General features: G+C 42.5%; 3 protein-coding genes across 16 annotated transcripts in view; 2 read left to right on the top strand and 1 right to left on the bottom strand.

The window, feature by feature from the left end:
• ADGRG2 (adhesion G protein-coupled receptor G2) overlaps nucleotides 1-2,276 on the top strand; it is a 136,771-nt gene extending 134,495 nt beyond the window's left edge. For all 8 annotated transcript variants that reach the window (XM_016943191.4, XM_016943198.4, XM_016943195.4 and 5 more), the window contains one exon: nucleotides 535-2,276. In XM_016943191.4, the coding sequence (XP_016798680.2) occupies nucleotides 535-719 (185 nt within the window). In that variant the 3' untranslated portion in view covers nucleotides 720-2,276. The remainder of the gene's footprint in view (nucleotides 1-534) is intronic.
• The window catches only part of LOC134809367 (uncharacterized protein C10orf95-like), a 73,080-nt gene extending 65,544 nt beyond the window's left edge, over nucleotides 1-7,536 (bottom strand). The window contains exons 1-2 of the mRNA XM_063804893.1: nucleotides 7,527-7,536; nucleotides 6,933-7,468 (exon numbers count right to left, since the gene is read on the bottom strand). Coding sequence (XP_063660963.1) covers nucleotides 6,942-7,468; nucleotides 7,527-7,536 — 537 coding nt within the window. The 3' untranslated portion in view covers nucleotides 6,933-6,941. The remainder of the gene's footprint in view (nucleotides 1-6,932; nucleotides 7,469-7,526) is intronic.
• Nucleotides 6,931-26,552, top strand: part of PHKA2 (phosphorylase kinase regulatory subunit alpha 2) — a 91,725-nt gene continuing 72,103 nt past the window's right edge. For 4 of the 7 annotated variants that reach the window (XR_010154899.1, XR_010154898.1, XM_063804864.1 and 1 more), the window contains exon 1: nucleotides 7,196-7,731. Coding sequence is in view for 5 of the 7 variants with exons in the window: in XM_063804864.1 (XP_063660934.1) it covers nucleotides 7,654-7,731 (78 nt within the window). In the remaining 2 variants the exon portion in view is untranslated. Of the gene's footprint in view, nucleotides 7,732-26,552 lie in introns of all 7 variants that reach the window. The other 3 variants (XM_016943188.4, XM_016943187.4, XM_016943186.4) reach the window with 2 other exon arrangements.

Below are 26,552 nucleotides of genomic sequence, written 5' to 3'. Positions count from 1 at the left end.
GTTTAATCTACAAGAGAGATGATTTCTTCTTGCCATGACTGTTGTAGCTGGTTGCTCTGGTTTCTCTGGTACAAAGTTTCATTTTATAGGAACCTAGGGAACCAAGAACTTCCTAAGGGTACATATGGGGATCTCTGTTAACATTAACCTTTTGGGAGACCAAAGTATTACCTTAGCTTATATTATACATATGCTGCTACTTGAAGTCAAAACATATCCAACCAGAGTTAGGAAGTGGGCCTTTTATTAATATATTACCTTGCTTCAGATTTTGACTGTTTCATTAAAAACCAAACAAAAAAAAAACTGCCATAGAGAACTGGTTTCTGAAGCAATCTCCACTTTGGTATGCTTACTTTGAGTGGCCTTAGGGAAGTAATGAAAAATAAATAAAATATGAACATATATCACAAATGTTTTTAAAAACATATTTTACAAATACATCTTTAAGAATAAAGCAATGTCTAAGTTTGTTTGCTTTTTAATGCTTTCTGTGGATACTTCATGCCACCCGCTTTGTGTTTCCTTATACAGGAAATGCTTCTACAGAGAGGAATGGGGTCTCTTTTAGTGTTCAGAATGGAGATGTGTGCCTTCACGATTTCACTGGAAAACAGCACATGTTTAACGAGAAGGAAGATTCCTGCAATGGGAAAGGCCGTATGGCTCTCAGAAGGACTTCAAAGCGGGGAAGCTTACACTTTATTGAGCAAATGTGATTCCTTTCTTCTAAAATCAAAGCATGATGATTGACAGTGTGAAATGTCCAATTTTACCTTTTACACAATGTGAGATGTATGAAAATCAACTCATTTTATTCTCGGCAACATCTGGAGAAGCATAAGCTAATTAAGGGCGATGATTGTTATTACAAGAAGAAACCAAGACATTACACCATGGTTTTTAGACATTTCTGATTTGGTTTCTTATCTTTCATTTTATAAGAAGGTTGGTTTTAAACAATACACTAAGAATGACTCCTATAAAGAAAACAAAAAAAGGTAGTGAACTTTCAGCTACCTTTTAAAGAGGCTAAGTTATCTTTGATAACATCATATAAAGCAACTGTTGACTTCAGCCTGTTGGTGAGTTTAGTTGTGCATGCCTTTGTTGTATATAAGCTAAATTCTAGTGACCCATGTGTCAAAAATCTTACTTCTACATTTTTTTGTATTTATTTTCTACTGTGTAAATGTATTCCTTTGTAGAATCATGGTTGTTTTGTCTCACGTGATAATTCAGAAAATCCTTGCTCGTTCCGCGAATCCTAAAGCTCCTTTTGGAGATGATATAGGATGTGAAATACAGAAACCTCAGTGAAATCAAGAAATAATGATCCCAGCCAGACTGGGAAAATGTAAGCAGACAGTGCCACAGTTAGCTCATACAGTGCCTTTGAGCAAGTTAGGAAAAGATGCCCCCACTGGGCAGACACAGCCCTATGGGCTCATGGTTTGACAAACAGAGTGGAGAGACCATATTTTAGCCCCACTCACCCTCTTGGGTGCACGACCTGTACAGCCAAACACAGCATCCAATATGAATACCCATCCCCTGACCGCATCCCCAGTAGTCAGATTATAGAATCTGCTCCAAGATGTTTAGCTTTATACCTTGGCCACAGAGAGGGATGAACTGTCATCCAGACCATGTGTCAGGAAAATTGTGAACGTAGATGAGGTACATACACTGCCGCTTCTCAAATCCCCAGAGCCTTTAGGAACAGGAGAGTGGACTAGGATTCCTTCTCTTAAAAAGGTACATATATATGGAAAAAAATCATATTGCTGTTCTTTAAAAGGCAACTGCATGGTACATTGTTGATTGTTATGACTGGTACACTCTGGCCCAGCCAGAGCTATAATTGTTTTTTAAATGTGTCTTGAAGAATGCACAGTGACAAGGGGAGTAGCTATTGGGAACAGGGAACTGTCCTACACTGCTATTGTTGCTACATGTATCGAGCCTTGATTGCTCCTAGTTATATACAGGGTCTATCTTGCTTCCTACCTACATCTGCTTGAGCAGTGCCTCAAGTACATCCTTATTAGGAACATTTCAAACCCCTTTTAGTTAAGTCTTTCACTAAGGTTCTCTTGCATATATTTCAAGTGAATGTTGGATCTCAGACTAACCATAGTAATAATACACATTTCTGTGAGTGCTGACTTGTCTTTGCAATATTTCTTTTCTGATTTATTTAATTTTCTTGTATTTATATGTTAAAATCAAAAATGTTAAAATCAATGAAATAAATTTGCAGTTAAGATCTTTAAGTTTGGTAATTTTCACAGAGAAAAAACATCTGCAGTCTCTTTCCCTGGTGGCCTGGCATGGAAGTGGTAGGACATGCTGATTAAGACAAACACAATTGGCTGGGCATGGTGGCTCACACCTGTAATCTCAGCACTTTGGGAGGCTGAGGCAGGTGGATTGCTTGAGTGCAGGAGTTGGAGACCAGCCCGGGCAGCACAGGGAGACCCCTGTCTCTACAAAAAATTAAAAATTAGTTAGTCATAGTGTTGTGTGCCTGTACTCCTAGCTACTCAGGAGGCTGAGGATGGAGGACTGCTTGAGCCTGGAAGTTTGGGGCTGCAGTGAACCACGATTGTGCCATTGCACTCCAGCTTAGGCGACAGAGCGAGACACCATCTCTTAAGAAGACAAACATAACAGTAACATCTTTTGGAAATCAGCAGGTACCCTGTGACTGTGAAATTAGAGCAAGGGTTGTTCTGCCTCATGAGATCAGTTTCTGAGGTCTCCTTTCCCATTACTCTTTCAAGATTATCTCTTCAACACATTGCCTTTGGCCTGTAGGCAATGTACAAGACCCAATTCAGATCTCATCCAAGTATCTGCTTCCTCAGTGTCAAACAGGTAGGACTACTGAAAAGTGAGAGCAGGATTTGGGATTTCTGCATTGCTGGTTAGCATGTGGGATCCCCAAATACGGGAAGCTGGCCTCACCCTCGTAAGAGGTCTCTGAGCAATCTCTTCTTCAAGGTCCTCAGCTCCCACAAAGATGCCGAGTACTGAATTCAAAGGAAGATGTGAGATCCTCTAGATTGGGAGAGGGGTGAGACCTCAGAAATCAATCCCCCAAAACAGATTATATAACCAAAATATACATAAAAGGATGCACAATGTCCAGTATCCTTTAGGTCCCACCCCCTTATTTTTCCTACTGTGTCTGTGCTGTGGTCCTTAAGCAGAATTCTCTCATCTATTTTTCTTACTTTAGACAGACGTACGGCAGGACAGAGAGTGTTTCTGAGAAGCATCCTCCTTTGGGTCTAAGATTGATCCCATGTTCTGAGACTCTATTGTAAGGAAACAGAGGTGGTGCCAATATTAGGAGGCAAGGAGTGTCAGGGCAGAGGCCAGTATTTAAAGAAGTATTTCCTCAAAATATTGGAGTAGTTTTTTTTGTTTTGTTTTGTTTTTCCTCAAAACACACTGCAGTCATTAACCCCACAAAGGAAGTCTGCTGACTTCAGTGAGCAGCATCATGATCGTTCTTACTGAAAATGGTGAAGCAAGCCAGGCAAGCACCTGTAGTCCCAGCTACTTGGGAGGCGGAGGCAGGAGGATCGCTTGAGCCAGGAAATTGGAGTCCATCCTGGGCAACACAGAAAGACCTCGTGTCTTTAAAACAAACAAACAAAAAACGATGAAACAGCTTCACTTGGGATACTGGGTATGTCTAAGGAGGTCAGCTAGGAGTCGGTCGGTTTGTCAAAGGCCATTTAGACAAAGATTAATTTACAGCATAACCAATTCACAGAGTGGACTTGTTTGGTGTCATTTTGTCTCCATAACAGCATTTTAAGGACTAGTTTGTCTCTGTCTCTGCTCCTTGCTGTTCTAGTTGGAGTCCGAAGGAAAGGAAAAAGGAAAGACTGGGTAGACATAAGAACATAATCTTCAATTTGAAGAATTCTTATCAGTGTATACTTTTTTTTTTTTTTTTTTTTTTTTTTTTTTTTTTTGAGACAGAGTCTCACTCTATCACCCAGGCTGGAGTGCAATGGTGCAATCTTGGCTCACTGCACTCTCCATTTCCTGGGTTCAAGCAATTCTCCTGCCTCAGCCTCTCGAGTAGCTGAGATTACAGGCACCTGCCACCATGCCCGGCTAATTTTTGTATTTTTTGTAGAGATAGGGTTTCACCATATTGGCCAGGCTGGTCTTGAACTCCTGACCTCAAGTGATCCACCAGCCTCAGCCTTCCAAAGAGCTGGGATTACAGGTGTGAGCCACTGCGCCTGGCCAGTATATACTGCTTTCTTTTCATGTTAGTCTCCAGGTACAGCATCAAGAAGTCAGAGCAGGCAAAAACGGAATATATGTTCTTTTAGAATATATTCTTTTAAATATATTTAATAAATATATTCCTCACTGTGAAGAAATCTTATGTTCCCTGGTGTTTCCTCTCTTTATCTCTTAGTCTCAAACGAGCTACAAGAAGCTGGAGCAGAGACAAATTCAACATTCTTCAAAATGTAATGAAAAAATGATTTCCAGTCAACTAAATTATCATAGAAATAACTAAATTTGGTGAATTGGTCATTTTCAGCAAATTCATTCAGAATTGACCTTCTGGGTCAAAGATGGAGTGATTTTCTTTAGAGCCAAAGACCTGAACCCTACAAGAGAAACATTTATTGGTTTCCACCTTGGATGTTAACATGGGGCTCTCTGGAAACTACCTGGGCTGAAGTCTCTGTGGCAGGATGATGGCAGATCCTCTGGCTGGGGTCAGAAAAATCATACATGGTGCTACCCCAGGGTCCAGTTCTGGGTCTTCATTTTTATGGAGATCATGAATCAGCTTCAGAAACAATAACATTCCCTATCATTATACTATATCTGATTCTTGACAAATATTTGAGAAATGACTTGGAGACAAGTTTCTATTGGTGATAACCAGAGAATGGCTTCATGGATATGGGGACCAAGATATGGAGGTTTTGCACCTCAGGGATATGAGGATACTAAAATGTGAGACTGATTTATTATATAGCACAGCTTTCTGGTCCAAAATGAATCACTAAAATTTGCTTTAAAAATTTAAAAGCTAAAACGGAGTAGCCTTCCTTCTTGGTTTTATCCCAGAATTTTGAGCTTATTGAATAACATAGCTTATATATTGCTATGCAATCGCATAGACCAAAGCCGAAGCATGTAGATTGCCTATACACCAAAAGGGGTGCAAATGTGCATAGCAGAATTAGCGAAGAATGAAGTCAGGAAACTGAAAATGTTTCTATACTAGGTGGAAATGCCAGATAAGGAGCAAAGATCATCAGTTATTTCCCATATGGCTGCAAAATCAACTCCTAAAGAAGGACCCAATGGAAACAAAAGCCACAATGAAAAGAAGCAATGATCCCAGCTTTTAGATGGAGATGAATACATGAAAATTCTAGCAAGAGTACATATTCAGATTCCAAAACGTTTAGTGATGATAACAATGTCTAGTTTTATTCACCCCTAGACCACAGCAAATTCTTCATGGAGGCACATCACATGGATCACTGCATAATTCAAAAGCCAATATTAAGAAAACAAAGTATTATATGAAGTAATATGTGAGCTGATGTGGGGTTTGGTGCTTTAGTTGAGTGACAGAGTAAAGCCATAGATTTATGTTCTGGAATATCTAATATAAACTTGGTTAAGGACCAAACATAAGGGAACGCAGCTAAGCAGGACTGATTTCATTTACTCATGCGAGCAACATTAATTGAGCTCCAACTATATGCTCAATACTGTACCAGGCATAGTAGGAGATACCAAAAGACTGTTTCAATGAATAACGTACATTCCAATTAGGAAAATATGCCTCATCCACACATGAAAACATAAATAACAACAGGAGGCAATACATTGTGGCCAAGTGACAACGAAATTAGCTATGATTTATTAAGTATTTTTCTACTAGCCAGGCTTGTGCTAAATGCTTTATATTCATCCTCTTGATCTTAAGTCATCCTGTGAGGTAGGTGCTATGATTATCTCCATTTTACAGATGAGAACACTTAAGTTCAAACATGTAAAACGGGATGCCAAAGGTCATACGACTTGTAAATGACAGAACTGACATTTGAACTCAAAATGAACTGACTCTAAGTCCTAAGCTCTTACTAAACCAATGGCTACAGAAATTCAGAAAATGGGGAAGGCTAATAGAGGAGCTGAGCTGGCCGTTAAGGGAAAGATAGGCTTCAGTTAGTCAAGGAGGAGGAAGAAGGGCCGAAGGGGTCAAGCATAGAGTAAATGCATGGAGACTGGAAAAGAGCTTGCGGAAATTGATTACATTAGTCTAGCTGTCCAGTGAATTCCTATGTGGGCCAGATTTTGGTGGACAATGAATACCAGGCCGAAGATTGTGAACTGTAGGTTATCAGCAGCCACGAAACATTATAATGAATGCCAAGTTTCAAGCTGTAGACCCGTGGGAGATGAACTGCGAACCTGCCCGAGGAAGCGGCGCCCAAGTGGCTAGGGGCGGGGTCACAGGCGCCAGAGGTGTCGCTGGGGCACCTCTCCGGGCCTTCCGCCTTTTTCTTCCGGGCTGGGTCCCGCTACTCCAGTTCCGCTAGGCGGCGGAGACGGGGCCAGAGGTGGGACTACAATCTTGACCCTCAGAGGGGTGCCCAGGCGGCCGCGGTAGGCGGCCCTCTTTCTCCGGCCTCGGGTGGGACTGGCACCCGTCTCGGGGGGCTCCACACTACCACGCAGGGAAGCCAACTCGTCCGCCGCCCGAAGCCGGGTTCCCCTAGACTCCCACGGGCCGCCTCCTTTTTCGTCCCCCCCGAGGCCGCGACTCTGAGGGTTCCGCTCTGCGGCGGAGGCGGGGCCAGGGGCGGGGATGTGGGCGGGGCCGTGAGGTCGTTTCAGGGCGCGGGGCGGGGCCGCCCCCTTACCTGTGCCCCTCAGGGTTCCAAAGGTTCCACTCCGCGGCAGGGGCGGGGGCGAGTCCGGAGGGCGGGTCCAAGGCGCCCAGGTGGCCGCGGCAGAAGGGCCTGTTTCTCTGGCCTTGGCTGTGGTTGGCAGCCGGCCGGGGAGAGAAGGGACTCAGGGAGGCAACCTGGTTCCCGCCCGTTGCTGATTTCGCAGCGGCTCTCCCGGGCCGCCCCCTTTTCCTTCCCCCTCAGGCCGCGACTTGGAGGGTTCCGCTCCGCGGCGGGGGCAGAGCCAGGGGCGGGGCTGAGCGCGGCCTGGGCGGGCTCCCCGGCGGCTGGGGTGGGCTGGCGTCTTCTTCGCGCCCGGGGGACCTCCTCGCGACCGCCGGGACGTAAAAGGGGCTTGGCAGGGGCGTCCTCGCCCCACTCCCGGAACCCGGTTTCCCGCTGCTCCCGCGAGCGTCGGGAGCCCAGCAGGCCTGGCCGAGGCGGGACCTTCGTCGCTCCAGCCCCCGTCCCCGCCCCCGCGCCTCCCCGCCGCGCGGAGCTCTGGTTGGCTTGCTTTCCAACCGGACTTTGGGGCTAGCGTTTAGAAAAGTCTCGACCTCCTCCGGCCCGGTCCCATCCCAAGAACCGACTAAGGCTGTGAGTGTCCGGGAACCAGACCCGCTTGGAGGCCACAGCCCCGACGTCCCGCGCCCACGCGGCAGATCGGGCGCTGCGGCCCGGGAGCCGCGGGGAGATGCGGAGCAGGAGCAATTCCGGGGTCCGCTTGGACGGGTACGCGCGGCTGGTGCAGCAAACCATCCTGTGTTACCAGGTAAGGAGGGACCGCCCCCAGGGAACGTGTGGAACTACCCTCTCGTGTAACTCATTCTCCTTCCCAGGTCTGGCCCTCTTGTGACCTGAGACCTTGCAATTAAGAGTTCGCTATTTGAATCTAGTCCTTGCTAGCCGGTGATTACCACCCCATTGCCACCCCGTGCTCCTTAAGATTCAGGGGACCTAACTGTTGCTACGGCTACTTTTCACAGAATTCTTTGGCCATTGTTCAGGATGAGAATGAGCCGCCTCCGTGCCCGGGTCCAAACTGCCTCTTTTTGCACTGACTCTGCTTTTTTTGGACGAGAAGAGGTGTGGGGGGATTGGACAGACTACACTGAATGAGAACAGTAGACAGGAGTGAAGAAGCTCCTGAAGTTTACGCAGGACTCTGCAGTGTGGGGCGACAGCTACTGTCCCTCCCATGAGCTGTCTTGGTAGAGACCCACCTGGGAAGCCCTTAGGGGCTACTTTGGTTGCTATTTTACAGATAAGAAAATTGTGAGGCTAGAAAGGTCACTGCATGTAGCAGGTCAGACCCAAAGGCTCCCAAGCTCACAGGGTCCTATGACACTGCCCATGTGGTCCGAGGTATGAATTTGCCTGCTATGCTTTGTATTCCTGGGCTAAAATTATGTGTGGGTCCATCAGTGTAAGACCACTGAACTATTTTTATTCCTAGTGAAGACAGCAGCTATGTTTTTTGCCCTCAATCAACAGCAACTATTTATAGGGCCTTCAAAGTCAACGAAGGAAGTGGCATTCAGGGGTTAGAGGCCTGACCTGCAAGTTGGGAGCCATGGTCATTTCCAAGGCACTGACCATTTTCCCTTCTTAACTAATTTCTTAGCCTTGTTTCCTCACTTAGGAAATATTTGTGGTGTATCTGTTATATGCAAAGCACTCTACAAAGTGCTGGGGTTACAAGAATAAATGATCGTAGTGCAGTAACATTTATGCATAAGGTATAGGTCCAAAGTCCCTTAATCTGTTTTCTTTGTTGTTGTTGTTTGTTTGTTTTTGAGACAGGGTCTCACTCTGTCTCCTAGGCTGGAGTGCAGTGGCGCGATCTCGGCTCACTGACACCTCTGCCTCTTGGGTTCAAGCGATTATCCTGCCTCAGCCTCCCGAGTAGCTGGGACTACAGGCGTGCGCCACCACACCCAGCTAATTTTTGCATTTTTAGTAGTGACGGGGTTTCACTGCGTTGGCCAGGCTGGTCTCGACCTCCTGACCTCTTGGCCAGGCTGGTCTCGACCTCCTGACTTCAAGTCATCCTCTCACCACGGCCTCCCAAAAGTGCTGGGATTACAGGCATGAGCCACTGCACCTGGCCTCAGAGTCCATTATCTGAAACCCTTTGGACCAGTTGTGGTTTGCCCATCAGAAATGTTTGGCTTTTAGAAAGGTAATATGCGTACAACGTACTATATATAGCATAATAACTGCAGCCAGATCTGGGCAGCACCCCTTCATCAAACAGGTTATTACTTCCACATCAGAATATGAATATTCACATAATTTCAGTAAAGGCTGAAAAGAGTTTCATATTAGTTCGGCTCATCTTTTGCCACCAAAAGAGCTTGCTGCAAACTTACGAAAACACTTTAAATTTTCAGAGCTTACTGGCTTTTGAGATTGCACATGAAGGATGATGGTCTTTATTTTGAGAGCTTTGAGGAAGGACCCCTCGCCCAGTTTGTGGGAGCAGTAGAGGAGTCCTGGAAGAGATGATGTTCAAGTTGAGAGCAGAAGAAGTAGGCAGGCAAATCAAGGTTATTTTTCCCCTTCTTCCTTGGAATATATTCTAATTACATCTATAAAGTGTTTTAAAATCCAAGTTGAAAAACCTTTCCCTTCATGACTGTGATGGAGAGGGCTTTAAGGAGAGCTGATGAAGCTTGGTTCTTTTGTCAGACCTGGGTTTGAATCCCCTGCTCTGCCTTGAATGACATGTGTGACCTTTCTTGATCCCTTCTGAGTCCATGCCCTCATCTGTAAAGTGAGGATAATAACACTTGCTTCCACTGAGTGTTTCTAAGGAAAAAATTAGTGCCTACTATCTTGTCTGGCACCTACTGGGCAACAGTAAATAATGGGTGCTCTTGGTGGTGTTATGATTTTGATAGAGGCCACACGTTTGTGCCCAGGCCTCGTGGTCCTTGCAGGAGTACTCTGGCTCATGGTGCGCCCTTTCCTGAAGGTCCTGCTACAGCTCCGCATTCCTTGAGCATAAATATGTCTCCCCATTGATGCCAAGAGATCCTAAGTACAGAGACCTCATCAGTTTCCTTCCTTTGCATCAAGCAGTGGCCAAAGGCATGAAAGGTACCCTTAAGTCCTTGTTGGTAAAAGACTTCCAGCAGGACCTGAGTCATCCTAATAACCCAGCTATCCAGGCTTGCCTTCCCTCAGAAGCAAAAGAATTGTCTTCTCATTAAAGCAAATCTGTGAGATTGGACTTTCCTCCCCAACATTTTAATGATTAAAAAAAAGTTGTGTGAGCCTTTAGTTGTATTTATTTTGGGGGTAGTTGGTGAGTAGCCCTCATGTTTGCCCTCTTTTTCCCTTCCTGTGTCATCAAGCTCTTCTGGCTAACCAGGATACTCCCAGCACAGTTCTGCCGGGAAATGCCATGCGCCCACAAGTGCAGAATTGCACCCATTCACCCCCACAACTAGTGTTCACAGTTGTAGAGCCCTAACCCATTCAAGGCCTCATCACCTTCTCTGAGTAATCTTAGGCAGGTCCCCTAACTACTCTAGAAAAACGAATGAGCACTTTTGTGTTATGTATATTTTACCACAATTAAAAAAAAAAAGAATGAGCTGCACGAACGGTTTCTAAAGTGTATGCTGTATCTCCCCACCTGCTGTAGATATGTGCAGATGTTTAGGAGGCATTTTTTTTAGTGTCAGCTGGTAACAAGTTCTAAACTCTGTTTCTGATTTGCTTTTTAAATTGAGATCAATTTACATTGGTTTCATTTGTTAGAAATCATTTTGTGTTAAATATGCCAAGCTAATCACCATTTGAAGGGGCGGCCTGCCCCTCCACACCTGTGGGTATTTCTCATCGAGTGGGACGAGAGACTGAGAAAAGAAATAAGACTCAGAGACAAAGTATAGAGAAAGAACAGTGGGCCCAGGAGACCGGCACTCAGCATACAGAGGACCTGCACCGGCACCGGTCTCTGAGTTCCCTCAGTATTTATTGATTACTATTTTCACTATCTCAGCAAGGGGAATGCGGCAGGAGAACAGGGTGATAGTGGGGAGAAGGTCAGCAAGAAAACATGTGAGCAAAGAAATCTGTGTCACAAATAAGTTCAAGGGAAGGTACTATGCTTGAATGTGCACGTAGGCTAGATTTATGCTTTTCTCCACCCAAACATCTCAGTGGAGTAAAGAGTAACAGAGCAGCATTGCTGCCAGCATATCTCGCCTCCTGCCACAGGGTGGTTTTTCTCCTATCTCAGAATAGAACAAATGTACAATCGGGTTTTATACAGAGACATTCAGTTCCCAGGGGCAGGCAGGAGACAGAGGCCTTCCTCTTTTACTAATCTTCCTCAGCACAGACCCTTCATGGGTGTTGGGCTGGAGGACTGTCAGGTCTTTCCCGTCCCATGAGGCTATATCTCAGGCTATCTCAGTGGGGAGAAACCTTGGACAATACCCGGCTTTCCTGGGCAGAGGTCCCTGCGGCTTTCCGCAGTGCATTGTGCCCCTGGTTTATCGAGAATGGAGAATGGCGATGACTTTTACCAAGCATACTGCCTGTAAACATTTTGTTAACAAGGCACATCCTGCACAGCCCTAGATCCCTTAAACCTTGATTGCATACAACACATGTTTTTGTGAGCTCAAGGTTGGGGCTAAAGTTACAGATTAACAGCATCTCAAGGCAAAACAGTTGTTCAGGGTACAGATCAAAATGGAGATTCTTATGTCTTCCTTTTCTACATAGACACAGGTAACAGTCTGATCTCTCTTTCTTTTCCCTACAATCATTCTTCTGTTAGAGGTAATAGTTGGTTCACATAATTTCAGTAAGGGCTGAAATTATTAAATTAATTAAATTATTTAATATTAATTATTAATTATTAAATTAAATTATTAGTTAAGCTAACATCTTAATTCCTTTTCCTGTATCTGTGAAAGAGAAGAACTTTTCCCATTAGTCATTGGCCAAATATACTTGCTGCTAAATATTTGAATCTTTAATGCAAAGAATGAAAGAGCTATGGTTACAAAAAGGTCCTTTTGCAGGTTTGATTTTGTAAATATATATACTCTAGGAAGTATCTTTAAACATTTGTTGCCTTTAAAAGAAATTTTTAGATTGTTTTGGCTCAGGTAAGAAATATGAACTTTGTACATTTTTTTCACTAACAGCTGTTTGAAGGCTCCTTAATAAAAGTATTAAGTATGAAATGGTGATGAGAATATGGATCAGAAGGAAAAACAATGGTCAAGGCAGTGTTCACTGTAACGACAGATTATTTGGTATAATAAAGCAAATAACTAAGAGACTGGGACAGTAAATACTGTTATTTAATGGCCACGGAATTTAAAATGAGAAGAATGGAATAAATAAAACATGGAGTATGGAACAAATAGTAACAATAATAAAGAGGAATTTGGGAGAGAGTTAAAAAAGACATAATTAAGTATTAGAAAATAATAATATGGCAGAAGAATAGGAAGAGACTGGAGTGAAAGTGTTTTTTTGTTTTGTTTGTTTGTTTGTTTGTTTTTTGAGACAGTCTTGCTCTGTTGCCCAGGTTGGAGTGCGGTGGCATGATCTTACCTCACTGCAGCCTCCACCTCCTGGGTTCCAGTGATTCTCCTGCCTCAACCTCTGGAGTAGCTGGGATTACAGGTGTGTGCCACCATACCTGGCTAATTTTTGTATTTTAAGTAGAGGTGGGGTTTCACCATGCCAGGCTGGTCTTGAACTCCTGACCTCAAGTGATCCACCTGCCTCAGCCTCCCAAAGTGCTGGGATTACAGGTGTGAGCTACCGCTCCGGGCCAGGAGTGAAAGCATTCTGAGGGCTTTATCCCATTAAGAAGGAGGATGAAGGTATTATCCTAGCTTTTAAGATAAGAGTTTGTGTTTAAGCATTACCATTAATATATGTGGCACATATAACTTTATTTTTATTTTAATTTTTTTTTGAGACAGAGTCTCGCTCTGTCACCCAGGCTGGAGTGCAGTGGTGCGATCTCGGCTCACTACAACCTCTGCCTCTCAGGTTCAAGCGATTCTCCTGCCTCAGCCTCCCGAGTAGCTGGGACTACAGGCATGTGCCACCACGCCCGGCTAATTTTTTGTATTTTTAGTAGATATGGGGTTTCACCATGTTAGCCAGGATGGTCTCCATCTCCTGACCTCATGATCCGCCCTACTCAGCCTCTCAAAGTGCTGGGATTATAGGCGTGAGCCACCGCGCCAGGCCTCTGGAATATATAACTTTAAAAACGATTGCAGAATAAAGAAAATCTGATCATCTGAGTGAAGGGAGGAAAAGGCTGCTGGGGAGGGTAGGAAGTAAAGAAAAAAGTGTGGTAAATATAAAGTACAAAATAAGATGCAAATAAATCCAACTATACAGTATTAGTAATCACAAGAGTCTTCCTCATTAGTATAGTGGTGAGTATCTCCACCTGTCACAACGAGTATAAATGTTGAAATCCACCAGATAATAGAAATTATTATTATTATTATTATTATTTTGAGACAGAGTCTTGCTCTGTCACCCAGGGTGGAGTGCAGTGGCATGATCTTGGCTCACTGCAACCTCCGCCTCCCGAGTTCAAGCAATTCTCCTGCCTCAGCCTCCTGAGTACCTGGGATTACAGTCACCATCATGCCCAGCTAATTTTTGTATTTTTAGTAGAGACGGGTTTCGCCATGTTGGCCAGGCTGGTCTCAAACTCCTTACCTCAGGTGATCTGCCCGCCTCGGCCTCCCAAAGTGTTGGGATTACAGGCGTGAGCCACTGCACCTGGCCCAGGTAATAGAAATTATTTTTTTAAAACTTTTTAAAAGGTGTGTGTCATTTGTAAGAGACAAAACCTAAAACATAGGATACTGAGAGGTTGAAAGTAATATAGTGGGACAAGATATACTGGACAAAACTAACCAAAAATACGTTGATGTATGAATATCAGACCGAGTAGACTTTGAAAATTTTTTTTTTGACTTTGAAATTTTTTAAAAATTATATTAGGGATACAGAATGGTATTGCTAGATGACAGAGGGCTAATTCACCAAGAAAAATATAGCAATTTTAAATCTGCAGAATACTAACAACATAGCTTCAAAGTATGTAAAGCAAAATTTGACCTAACTATAGGAGAAGTTGACAAATCCATAATCTTAGTGAGAGTTTTTAAACCCCCTCTCTCAGATACTGTTAGATCAAGCAGAGAAATAATTAGGCCATAGAAAATTGGAGCACCGTAAGAAACAAATTCGATTAAGTACACTTACATAGAATTCCGCACTGAACCAATAGGAAATACTTACTTGTTTCAGCTTCACAAGATATTTTTTCAAAAAGTGATGACAGATTAGAATATAAGGGAAATCTCAAAAAATACTGAAAGATCAACTTTATGCATGCCACATTTTTTTTGGCCAAAATGCAAGAAAATTAGAAAGCAATAACAAACAATTGCTAATGCCTGTCATATATGTTTGGAAACTTAGCAAGCCTGCTTCTGAATATGTCATGGATCAAAAAAGAAATTATAATGAAAGTTATGAAAGAGTTAGAACTGAATGACAGCAAAAGCATTCCAAATAAAAATGTATGGGATTACAGCTAAAGTGGGGTTTGAAGTGAAATTTATATCCTTACATGTATATATTGGAAAAGAAGAAAGATTTAAAAATTAATAAACTCACAGTTGTGAAAAGGACAACAGAGTGTATTCAAGAAAATAGAAGAAAGGAAATAAGGGTACAAGCAGCAATTAATGTACTATAAAACAGACAGCAAAGATGGACAAAGTGAAAAACTGATTTTTTGAAAAGACCAGTAAATAGGCAGACTTCTGGCAGGGTTGGTGAGAGGGATCAGGAGAAGGAGGAGGGACAAATGAATAATACAGGAGTCCCCCTTATTCACAGGGGATACATTCCAGACCCTGTGGGTGCCTGAAACCACAGATAGTAGCAACCATATATAAACTGTGTTTTTTTCCCTGTACATAGATACCTATGAGAAAGTTTATAAGTAAGAGATTAAGAACAACAATAATAAAATTGAACAATTAAAACAATATACTGTAATAAAAATTATGTGAATGTGGCCTCTCTCTCAAAATATTTTATTGTATGTAGTATTTTCAGACCACAGTTGACCACCAGTAACTAAATGACAGAAAGCAAAAACGGATAAGGAAGGACTATTAAGAGTGGGCTGTTTTCCAGATAAAGGTTACCAGTGTTAAGAAAAAATTAAATCCTGATTAGACCTGTAACCTTTAAAGAAATGGAATGAGTCCAAAAAGTCCTAGTCCAAGATGCTTTTACAGAGAAGGACCAAGGAACATTTAGAGATTGATTTCTTTATGTATCTTGGAAGTTAAAGAATTTGGGCCAGGTGCAGTGGCTCACGCCTGTAATCCCAGCACTTTGGGAGGCCGAGGCAGGTGGATCACCTCAGGTCAGGAGTTTGAGACCAGCCTGGCCAACATAGTGAAACCCCGTCTCTACTAAAAATTCAAAAATTGACCGGGTGTGGTGGCAGGCACCTGTAATCCTAGCTATTCGGGAGGCTGAGGCGTGAGAATCACTTGAACCTGGGAGGCGGAGGTTGCAGTGAGCCGAGATCGTGCCACCACACTCCAGTCTGAGCGACAGAGTGAGACTTTGTCTCAAAAAAAAAAAAAAAAAAAAGAATTTGACTTTTATTCTGAGTGAGAAGGGAAGCCCTGAGAGGGTTTTGAGCAGGGGAATGATATGATATCATTCAAATCATGTTTGAAAAGAATCACTCCATTGGCTGCATGGAATATTGACTGTAGGGGACCAAGGAGCAAAGCAGAATGAATGACCAGTTAGGAAGCTTCTGCAGTTGGAGCATGATGACTCAGACAACGGTTGTTCAAGTGGAGACAGTGTGGAATGGTGAGATTTGGGGTAAATTTCGAAGGTAGAGACAACAGGATTTACTGGTGGAGTGAGTATTGGGTGTGTGAAAAAAGAAAAGTCAAGAATGACTTCAAGATTTTAGGCTTAAACAACTGTTAGGATGGAATTACCATTTACTGCAATGGAAAAAATTGTGGGGAAGCAAGTTTAGGGTGGAAGATAGAGTTTTGTTAAGTTCAAGGTGTCTGTTAGGTATCTGTATTAGTCCGTTTTCATGCTGCTGATAAAGACATGCCAGAGACTGGGCAGTTTACAAAAGAGAGAGGTTTAATTGGACTTACAGTTCCACGTGGCTGGGGAAGCCTCACAGTCATGACGGAAGACAAGGAGGAGCAAGTCACATCTTATGTGGATGGCAGCGGGCAAAGAGAGGAGTGCTTGTGCAGGAAAACTCCCCTTTTTATACCATCAGATCTCGTGAGACTTACTCGCTATCACGAGAACAGCATGGGAAAGACCTGCCCCCATGATTCAATTACCTCCCACCAGGTCCCTCCTACAACATGTGGGAATTGTGGGAGTACAATTCAAGATGAGATATGGGTGGGGACACAGAGCCAAATCATATCAGTATCCAAGTAGAAATGATAAGTAGGCAGTTGAATATGTGAGTCTAGAAGTTAGGGGAGAGGTCTGGGCTAGAGACAGAAATGTGGGAGTCATTGGTGTATGTGTGGAAGTTAAAAGGCCCTGAGACGAGACGAGACGAGATCACAGGAACAAGTACAGACAGAAGAGAGATGAGGTTCAAAGAGGAGACCCCCAAAAGTGGAGAGATCCAGATTATGAGGGGGAGGTACTGCCAAGGGGGATGAGAAGAAGCCATCAGGGAAGTAGCAGGAAAAGCAGCCAAGGGTCAGTGTCCCCTCAAAGTCCTATGTTGAAGCCCTAATCTCAATGTGATGGCATTAGGCGGTGGGGCCTTCGGGAGATGATTAGGTCATAAGGGTAGGGTCCTGATGAATGGGATTAATGCCCTTCTAAGAAGAGACACAAGAGAGATGGTTCTCATCACCACCACCATGTGAGCTCACAGCAAGAAGGTGGCCATCTGCAAGCCAGGAGGAGGGCCCTCACTAGAACTTGACCCTGCTGGCACTCTGATCTCGGATTTCCTAGCCTCCAGAATTGCAAGAAATATATTTCTGTTGTTTAGGCACCCCGATGTATGATATTTTGTTAAAACAACCCAAACTGACTAAGATCAAAGTCGGAAAGTGATTCAAGGAGGAGGAAGTAATCAGATGAGTAAAAGGCTAATAATGAGACAAGGTCAAGTAGCATCAGGACTAAGAGTTGACCATTAGATTTGGGGATGTGGGAGTTATTGGTGACCATGTCCGACAGTTTATGTGGAGTATAAGACACAAAAATTGGGCAAGTCGAATTCAAGAGAGAAGGGAAGGACAGAAACTGAAGATTCTGAGTTTAAATTGTTCTTCTGAAGAGTTCTGCTGTAAATAAGAGCAGTGGTTGGGTGGAGATATGGGGTTGGGAGGGTTTTTTTAAATATGAGAAATTATGTTTCTGGTGGAAATGATCTAGTAGACAGGGAAAAACTGATAATGCAAGGAGCAAAGTCTTGGCGTGCATGAGAGCAGATAGATTGTAGCATATATATTGCAGGTGACCTTAGAGAGGAGCACATCCATCAAAACAAGAGGGAAGCAGGGCACACCAGCACCATGTTCCCTTTTGATTGCTTCTGCCTTCTCAGCGAAATATGAAGCACGGTCACTAGCTGAGAGTGAGGATGGGGAGGAGTTATTGGAGGTTTGAGAGAGAAGGTACGAAACAGTCCTTTAGGAGAAAAAGGGAATGAATGGACAAGGGATTTCTAGATAATCGTTGGACAGCATTAAGGGTCATTAATTTAAGGGAGTTCAGTCAGCGTGGCTGTGTGTTTTTCTCTAGCCACATTTAGCTGCATGGGTGCACCCTCAGAGTTGGCAGAGGCAGATTTAGCCAGAGCTGGCATTTTGCCCAGTGAGTACAATGCCTCCATTGTTGTAGACAGAGGGGCAAGGGATTAACAGATAATCCCTATCTTAAACTGTTTCAGATAAAAGATAAAGAGAGACAGCTCTCAACTCCTTTCAGATGGCCAATACCCCATGATAGTCAAACAAGGCATGCTAAAACATAAAACTTACAGAGGAAAGTCACTTATGAATATTGATATTAAATACTTGAAGTGAAATATTCAGAAAATGAATCAAGCAATGTATATAAAAAACATCATGATCAGGTGTGGTTTATCCCCCAAATACAAGGAAATTTACTATAAAATCTATTAATGTATTTTTACCACATTAATAAAGAAGAAAAACAGTGTGATCATCTCAATAGATATAGAAAAGCATTTGATAAAATCCAGTATCCATTAATGATTTTAAAAGCACCTCTTAAGGCCAGGCGCGGTGGCTCACACCTGTAATCCCAGCACTTTGGGAGGCCGAGGCGGATGGATCACCTGAGGTCAGGAGTTTGAGACCAGCCTGGCCAACATGGTGAAACCCCGTCTCTACTAAAAATACAAAAATTAGGATGTGATGTGGTGGTGGGCGCCTGTAATCCCAGCTACTCGGGAGGCTGAGGCAGGAGAATTGCTTGAACCTGGGAGGTGGAGGTTGCAGTGAGCCAAGATCATGCTACTGCACTCCAGCCTGGGCGACAGAATGAGACTCCGTCTCAGAAAAAGCACCTCTTAGACAATGAGGCATACAATGGAATTTTATTATCTTGATAAAGGGTAATGTGAAAGTAAATCTACAAACCTCGTAAGTAATGTATTGGGGAAAGATTTAAAGTCAAGAACTTCAAGGATCCCCACTATCACCCCCTCTATTCAGCATTGTAATTGTGCCCCCATGTAACAGATATGAAAAGGAAATAAGAGTCATGGAGATTATTGTTTGCAGGAAAAAAGTGCTACAGAAAACCCAAAGTGACTGGAACTAGAGTTTTCCATTTTTCAAGCAAGTTTCCCATATATAAGATCTATATGCAGTAATCAAGGTATCCCTTTACGGCAGCCACAAACAATTCGTAAATGTTATCATTTCTTAGAAAAGCATTCACAGTAGCAACAAAAACTGTTGAATATAATGCAAGGGCTAGACATGCCTGGAGAAAGTTATAAAGCTCTATTGAGGGACATAAAAGAAGACAAATATGAGAGACACAGCATGTTCTTGAATGGGAAGATTCAGTGTTGTAAAGATATATTCTCCCCAAATTAATGTATAAATTCGGTAGACTGCCAATCCAAACCCAAAGAGACTTTTTCTGGGAAATTGATCCTAAAATTCACATGCTGTAGTAAGGGGCCAAGAATAGCCAAGACACATTTTAAATAGAAGAGGGGAAGGAATGCCTTACCAGATTTCAAAACATAAATCTAAGGTCATTAAAATTGTGTGATATTGGCACAACAGCAGACAAATTGACCAGTGGAAAAGAGGAAAGACCTCAAGAACAGAAAGGATAGATTATTCAATAAAAAATGTTAGGGCAATTGGCTGTCCATATGGATAAAAAGAAATTCTGTCTTTCTCTTAGACCGTACACAAGAATAAATTCCAGAGGGAATAAAGACCTAAATGTGAAAAGCAAAGCTATAAAACTTAAAATAGAACACTTTTATGATCTTGAGACAGGAAATGATTTCTTAAACTAATCATAAAAATCATAAATCATAAAATAAATTGATAAATTCAACTATATGCAAAAGCAAAACCTCTTATGACAAGAAGTTTATCTAAACAAGGCTAAAAGATGAGCTACAGAATGGGAAAGATTTTTGAATCACGTCTTGGAAGCAGATCCTCTGCCCTAGTCAAGCTCTCAGATGACTGCAGCCCTGGCCAACATCTTGACTGAAACTTTATGAGAGGCTTTGAGCTAGACCCACCCAGTTAAAGCTGCTTCTGAATTGCTGACCCACAGAAACTGTGAGAGATAATAGACGTTTATTGGTTTTAAGTTACCAAGTTCTGGAATTATTTGTTATTTAGCAATATATAATACAAAAGCTTAATCCTAAGAGAGTCCTTAGAGAGTCAGCCATTTATATAATTGATTGGATTCAGGTTTCCATCTTAGTTGAGAGCTTGTTTTAATTTGATGAAATAGCAGGTACCGTCATTGTTTAGCTTCTGGGTTTGTAAATATTGTCTTTTCATTACAAAGAGAAGAGATATGCAACATAGTACCAGAATAACCAAAAAAATATTTTAAATCCAGGTGACTTACTTCACTGTATCTCTTTAAGGTGATTCCCTTCATCATTTATCGTAATTTTATATATTTCTATAATAGTATCGTATTCTACAATGTAAATAAGCAATGTGCAGAGGAGAAAGCAGATAAACGGGCTAAAAGATGGCTCAACTTCACTAGCAATCTGAGAAAGTAAAGCAAATCTAAACAACAAATTCAGACTGACAGATGGCAACAGTTTTAAAGCATAATTCTAAGTGTTGGCAAGGTTATGAAGAAGAGGTAAGTGTCATGTGTCACTCATGGGAAGATGTATTAGTTAAGGTAGGCTAACTGCTATGACAAACAAAACCCAAATTTCTTTGGCTAAACACAGAAGTTTATTTTGTACACATATAACAGCCCATTGTGGGTCCAGGTCATTGGGGGGTTCACCCAGATACCTGGGCTACCAGTGGCCTTACCATCTTCAATGTGCACTTCCAAGGTCACCCTGGATGTAGACATCCCGCTGGTGTACCAGGAAAGTACTAAACATTATTCATGGGAAGGCTTTATGGGCAAGGCATGGAAGTTGTGTACTTTACTTTCATTCACATTCCTTTAGCTAAAACTCAAGCACAGGGCCATGTGGAACTGCAAGGGATGATGGGAAACATAGTATAACTAAGTGCCTAGGAAGAAGAGGAAATCGGATTGGTGATTAGGTAGTGGTCTATGCTGCAAGATGTAAACTACAGACTGTTAATTGGTACAATCACCTTGGAAAGCAATTTGAGATGGTGAAACTGAAGCAATGCATGCTCTATGACCCAGGAGGCCCATATCTAAATATAGACACTAATGATGTGCTCTTACTCACTGCCCAAGGAAACATGTACAAGGACATTTGTTGAAGCATTGTTTATAAAAGAGGAAAATTAGAAACAATCTGACTGTTCTTCAATTTGGAAATGGACAAATAAGAGATCTAGCTACACTGGAATACTATATAGCCATCAAAATGAATAACCCAGATTTACATGTATCGAACTGGATAACCCTCAAACATTTAAAGTTGAATGGTGACTATAGTTGACTGTAGTTAATAACAATATATTGCATTCTTGAAAATTGCTAAGAGAGTAGATTTTAAGTGTTCTCACCACAAAAATAAGTATGTAGGGCAGTACATATGTTAATTAGTTCAATTTAGCCATGCCACAATGCACACATTTCAAAACATGTTGTATATGATAAATATATACTTTTTTTATGAGACAGGGTATCACTGTCACCTAGGCTGTAGTGCAGTGGCACCATCAAGGCTCTTTGTAGCCTCAACCTCCCAGGCTCAAGTGATCCTCCCACCTCAGCCTCCCCAGTAGCTGGGACTACAGGCACATGCCTCCACACCTGGCTAATTTTTTATTTTTTGTGGAAACGAGGTCGCACTGTATTGCCCAGTCTGGTCTCGAACTCCTGGACTCAAGCGATCCTCCCACCTCAGCCTCCCAAAGTGCTGGGGTTAGAGGCATGAGCCATCACATCCAGCCTAATTTTTGTCTATTAAAAAATTTAAAGACGAGTAAAAAAAGCAAGTTATAGAACAATAAGTATAGAATATTACTAGGTATGTAGAACTTTTTAAACACCTGAAATATGGTTATATCTTGCTTATGGACACATACTTTTCTTGTAAAAATTTTAAAAACATGGACAAGAAAAATACACTCCGGCTTTGGAGTAGTGTGACAGTTCACAGAGGGTGATCCCCAGATCCCCGAAGGTCCCTGACACCCTTTCAGGATCTCTGTGAGGTCAAAACTATTTTCATCCCATTCCTAAGATGTGATTTGCCTTTTTTCACTGTGTTGACATTTGCAGTGATAATAGAAAGCTGGTGCTTTAGTACAAATCAAGGCAGGGACTCCAAACTAGACTAGGAGTCACATACTATAAAAAACAAAAAAAAGAAAAGGAAAAAAAAAAAACCAATTGCATTTAAGAATGTCCTTTTTGGAGCATTAAAAATTTTTTTTCAAGTTTAAACTTTATCTGATCTTTAAAATATTCTGTGTGTTGACGTGAAAAGTACATATAAAGCACTTCCGCTGCACACCGAAGTACGATGGCTGCTTCTAGGAAAATCATTTGCACAGTTGTCTGAGCTGTGAGCTGAACTAGCAGTTTGGTTTTTTTCTTGGACACCATTTTTGCTTGAAAGGTTGTCAAATTATGGTCATTCAGACTTGGGCATTTGGCAGACATTTTCTCAAAAATGAGCAAAGTGAGCCTATTGCTGCAAGGAAAACAACTGACAATATTTGTTGCCAGTGATAAAATTTAAACTTTGAATTGAAATGAGATTTTGGGGAAACTTTTTTTTTTTTTTTTTTTTTTAATATACAGAGTTTCTCTCTTGTTGCCCAGGCTGGAGTGCAATGGCACAATCTCGGCTCACTGCAACCTCTGCCCCCGGGTTCAAGCAATTCTGCCTCAGCCTCCCAAGTAGCTGGAATTACAGGCATGCACCACCACGCCCCGCTAATTTTTTGTATTTTTAGTAGAGACAGGGTTTTACCATGTTGGTCAGACTGGTCTCGAACTCCTGACCTCAGGTGATCCACCCACCTTGGCCTCCCAAAGTGCTGGGATTACAGGCGTGAGCCATTGCCCGGCATTTTGAGGAAACATGTATGAGCTTGTGAGTCACTGTGAGCTTGACTTAAAGCTCCTAATACTTGACTTAAAGCTTCCCGATACTTAAAAAACTTTTCTGATGAGATTGGTGGTGATATTAACAAATGTGGATAATGAAATATGTCAACATTTGGGCTAACTGCATAACTCACTAAACTGATGTATTCCAAATGACCAATGCTTGATGTTATAAAATCACACATGGGCAAATGATTCATTCAAAGCACAAGATAGACCAATGGATTTTAAAACGTCAGAGTACATAAAGCTCATTGTTATGATTTCAGATTCCACATTTCAACTGGCGTTTAAGAAACCGTCCACTTGTTGAGTTTTGATTGTATCAAATAATATTCTTAATTATCCAAAAAGACTTAAAATAGTTCTCCCTGCATATCTGTGTGAAGCTGGATTTTCTTCATATACTTCAACTGAAATAACGTTGCCACAAAGTGAATACAGAAGCATATATGAGAATATAGCTATCTTCTATTAAGCCGGACATTAAAGAGATTTTTTAAATGTTAATCACTGCCATTCTTCTTGTTACTTTTTTGTTTTGAAAAAAAATTTTTTTAATCTTTTGTAGAGACAAGGTCTCGCTATTTTGCCAAGGCTGGTCTCAAACTCCTGGCCTCAAGTGAGCCTCCTGCCTCAGCCTTCCAAAGTGCTGGGATTACAGGTGTGAGCCACTGCACCCGGCCTGAAAATTTTTTTTTAATGTTTTGTTTTGAAATTATACAAAAATTTTACTTATGTTGACATGTGGTAGGTTTTTGTTAACGAATTAGTAAATATTTAAAAATTTTTCAGTTTTAATTTCCAATATGGTAAATATGAGTAGCTAGAATGCATATAAACAAAAGCTCTTAGGGGGTCTCCAGTAATTTTTAAGTGTAAAGGGGTCATGAGACCAAAAAGTTTGAGAACTGCTGGGAAGTTTGTGAACCATTAGGGAAGACCACAAGGAAGGCTTCAACTTGATCTTTAACTTTTTCTTTCTTCTTTTAATAAAGGAAAGACTGGCACAGTTACAGCAGAATGCTTTCATTTGTTGGATCTGGGTGATGGTTATATGGATATGGGCTATATTGCTTTCTCTTTGCTTCCCTATATGTTTGAGGCTTTTTTTTTTTTTAAATAAGGCTATATTAAACATAGTGTAGGAGTCAGCTTTGATTCCTCCTAGAATGGAAGGAAATTCCCCACCTTGAATGGGGAGAATTTTCTAATGGATAGAGACCACCGAAACACATCTCAGCTCCACCCACTTCTGTCTGTATTCATTGTCACCACCCTCATCGAAGCCACCGTCATCTCTTGACTGGACCACCCCTCTTGTCTCCTAATTCATTCCCTGCTTCCACTTTCAGACTCTCCTCTCCAAAGTAGTACATGATCTTCCATCAGGCACCAGACTACACTACTTTCCTCTTGCAGCCTTCCCATAGTGTTCGTAACTCCTAGAACAAAATGCAGAGTCCCTCCTGTGACTGGCCAGCCTCTGTGAGTCGGCTGCAGCCAAGCCAGCAGCTGCCAGTCTCCCCTCACTCGCCACCAATGGGGTCCTGCTCAGTGCTTAGTAACAGGCTCCACTGACTTGAAAACTTTGCCTCTCTGTCAAGAGTGACCCCAGGAGAAAATGAGAGAAAGCCACCCCCAGTTTCTCATTCCTTCCAGCAAACCCAAGATCTTTGCCAACAAGTCTGGCACCACCACCCAGTCGGCAGCCTAGGAGTCTTTTTGGCCCCTTTTTTTCCCTCTCCCACCTATATCCAATCCATCACCAAGCCCTGTTGATTTTACACCCTAAACATTCCTCAAGCCCACCTGCTGCCTCTGTTCCTCTGTCACCACCACCATTCTTGTCTGAGCCACCAGCCTCGCCGTCCCTCCTCCTGCAGTAGCTTCCCCTCCCGTCTTTTTCCTGCATCCAGTCAGTCCCTTCCCTGTACTTCTCCCCGCTGAAGCCAAAGTGCCCTTCTCCAGGGACCAGCTCCAGCATTTCGGGCAGCACTAGGTCCAATTGGGGCAGAGGTGACATTCTTAGTGCCTAGTTAGACAGGGACTGGCTGACAGGTGGTTGTCTGGTCTTTGTGTTAAAGGGATCACTCCATAGATAACATTTTCCCCCTCCTGGGATAACCCAGGGCCCTGCCTTCTGCACCTCCTACTTCAGCTCTTTTTGGGGACAGCCAGGAGGAAGGCTTTTGCTCTTTTCTGGACAGCGTTTAAATAATTTAGTGTCAGATGAAAACATTTGAGTAATTCATAGAAAAAAAGTGCTCGAATCCTCCATTTACAAATCAAGGACTGCAATAACTCACACAAGGGAGAGATTTGGAATTGTTTCAAGCTTTGCAGGGATCAAAAAGATCTAGTCAGATCACTTAGTTGCCTTTTACAGTTAAAGAACCCCAACCGGCCAGACATGGTGGCTCACGCCTGTAATCTCAGCACTTTGGGAGGCCAAGGCGGGGGGATCACTTGAGGTCAGGAGCTCAAGACCAGCCTGGCCAACATGGTGAAACCCTGTCTCTACTAAAAATACAAAAAAAAATTAGCCGAGTGTGGTGTCGCACACCTGTAATCCCAGCTACTCTGGAGGCTGAGGCAGGAGCATTGCTTGAATCCGGGAGCTGGAGGTTGCAGTGAGCCGAGATCGCGCCAATGCACTTCAGCCTCGGTGACAGAGCAAGACTCCATCTCAAAAAAAAAAAAAAAAAAAACAAAAGAGCCACCACCAAGAGAGTTGAGGGGACCTTTTTCAAGGTCAGTTCTTCTCGTGAGCTGACAGCCCTGTGTAAGCACTGTCTTGGGCCAGGCCAGATAAGTGGAGATAAATAGCTTAGATACACCAGATTGCTGTGAATATCAAACAAAGTTGCATTCTCCTTACTTTATGTGTTAAAATAGTGAAACTTTAAAAGGCTATTTATTTAAATATTCCACTAAACTTAGTTCTGCCATATTGTTCCTTGTCGCTTATATTTGAATATCACTGTTAACTAGTGAAATAAATACCACACCTGTCTCACAATGGGTAGGGAGAACATAATTAATGTTCATAAAATACATCTAGAGAAGTGGTTCTTAATCAAATGGGTTACAGATCCATTTGAGAATTTGATAGAGGCTGAATATCCAATGCTCTCCTTAGAAAAAACGCTCGCACAAAAATTTCAGAAGTCTCGTAGCCTTCCGTGTCCCTGTCCACAATGTGCACCCCCCACACACACCCCAGAAAGGCGATTCATGGACTCGTAGCAGATCCTCTGGAGGCCCCAGGTTAAGAGCCCTACTGTAGAGTGACATGTGGTGTCTTCATGCTCCAAACCCAAACCCCGACCTGAAACATTTGGAATAAAAGTCACGCTTATAATTGAAAATATCAAATAATGACATCTGCAATACCCCTGTTCAGCTGAAAGTTGACTAGCGCAGCACCCAGTAATCCACCAGTACTTAATATTTCAGGTATCGGCAAGAGGGAACTGACAGCCCCCCTGAGCTGAATGTGTTCTGTATGTTTCCACAACACCAGGCTCAGGACTTACATCTCAGTAATCCTCCCTCCTTACTACACGAATTAGTGAGAGAGGCAAAGAATTAAAGTCTCCTAGGAGAGTGGTAAAGTCGTTTACACGTTTGATTGTAGCTAAAGAGCCCAGAGCGGTTTGTGTGAGTTTCGGAAGTTTTAAGATGAGCGTGGGGATCTGGAACGAAGCTGCACCAAGTGGATGCCTG

Source organism: Pan troglodytes, chromosome X (assembly GCF_028858775.2).
Source record: "Pan troglodytes isolate AG18354 chromosome X, NHGRI_mPanTro3-v2.0_pri, whole genome shotgun sequence".
Classification (NCBI taxonomy): Eukaryota; Metazoa; Chordata; class Mammalia; order Primates; family Hominidae; genus Pan; species Pan troglodytes.
The sequence above is the reverse complement of the archived record's forward strand: the minus strand, read 5'-3'. Positions and strand labels throughout refer to the sequence as shown.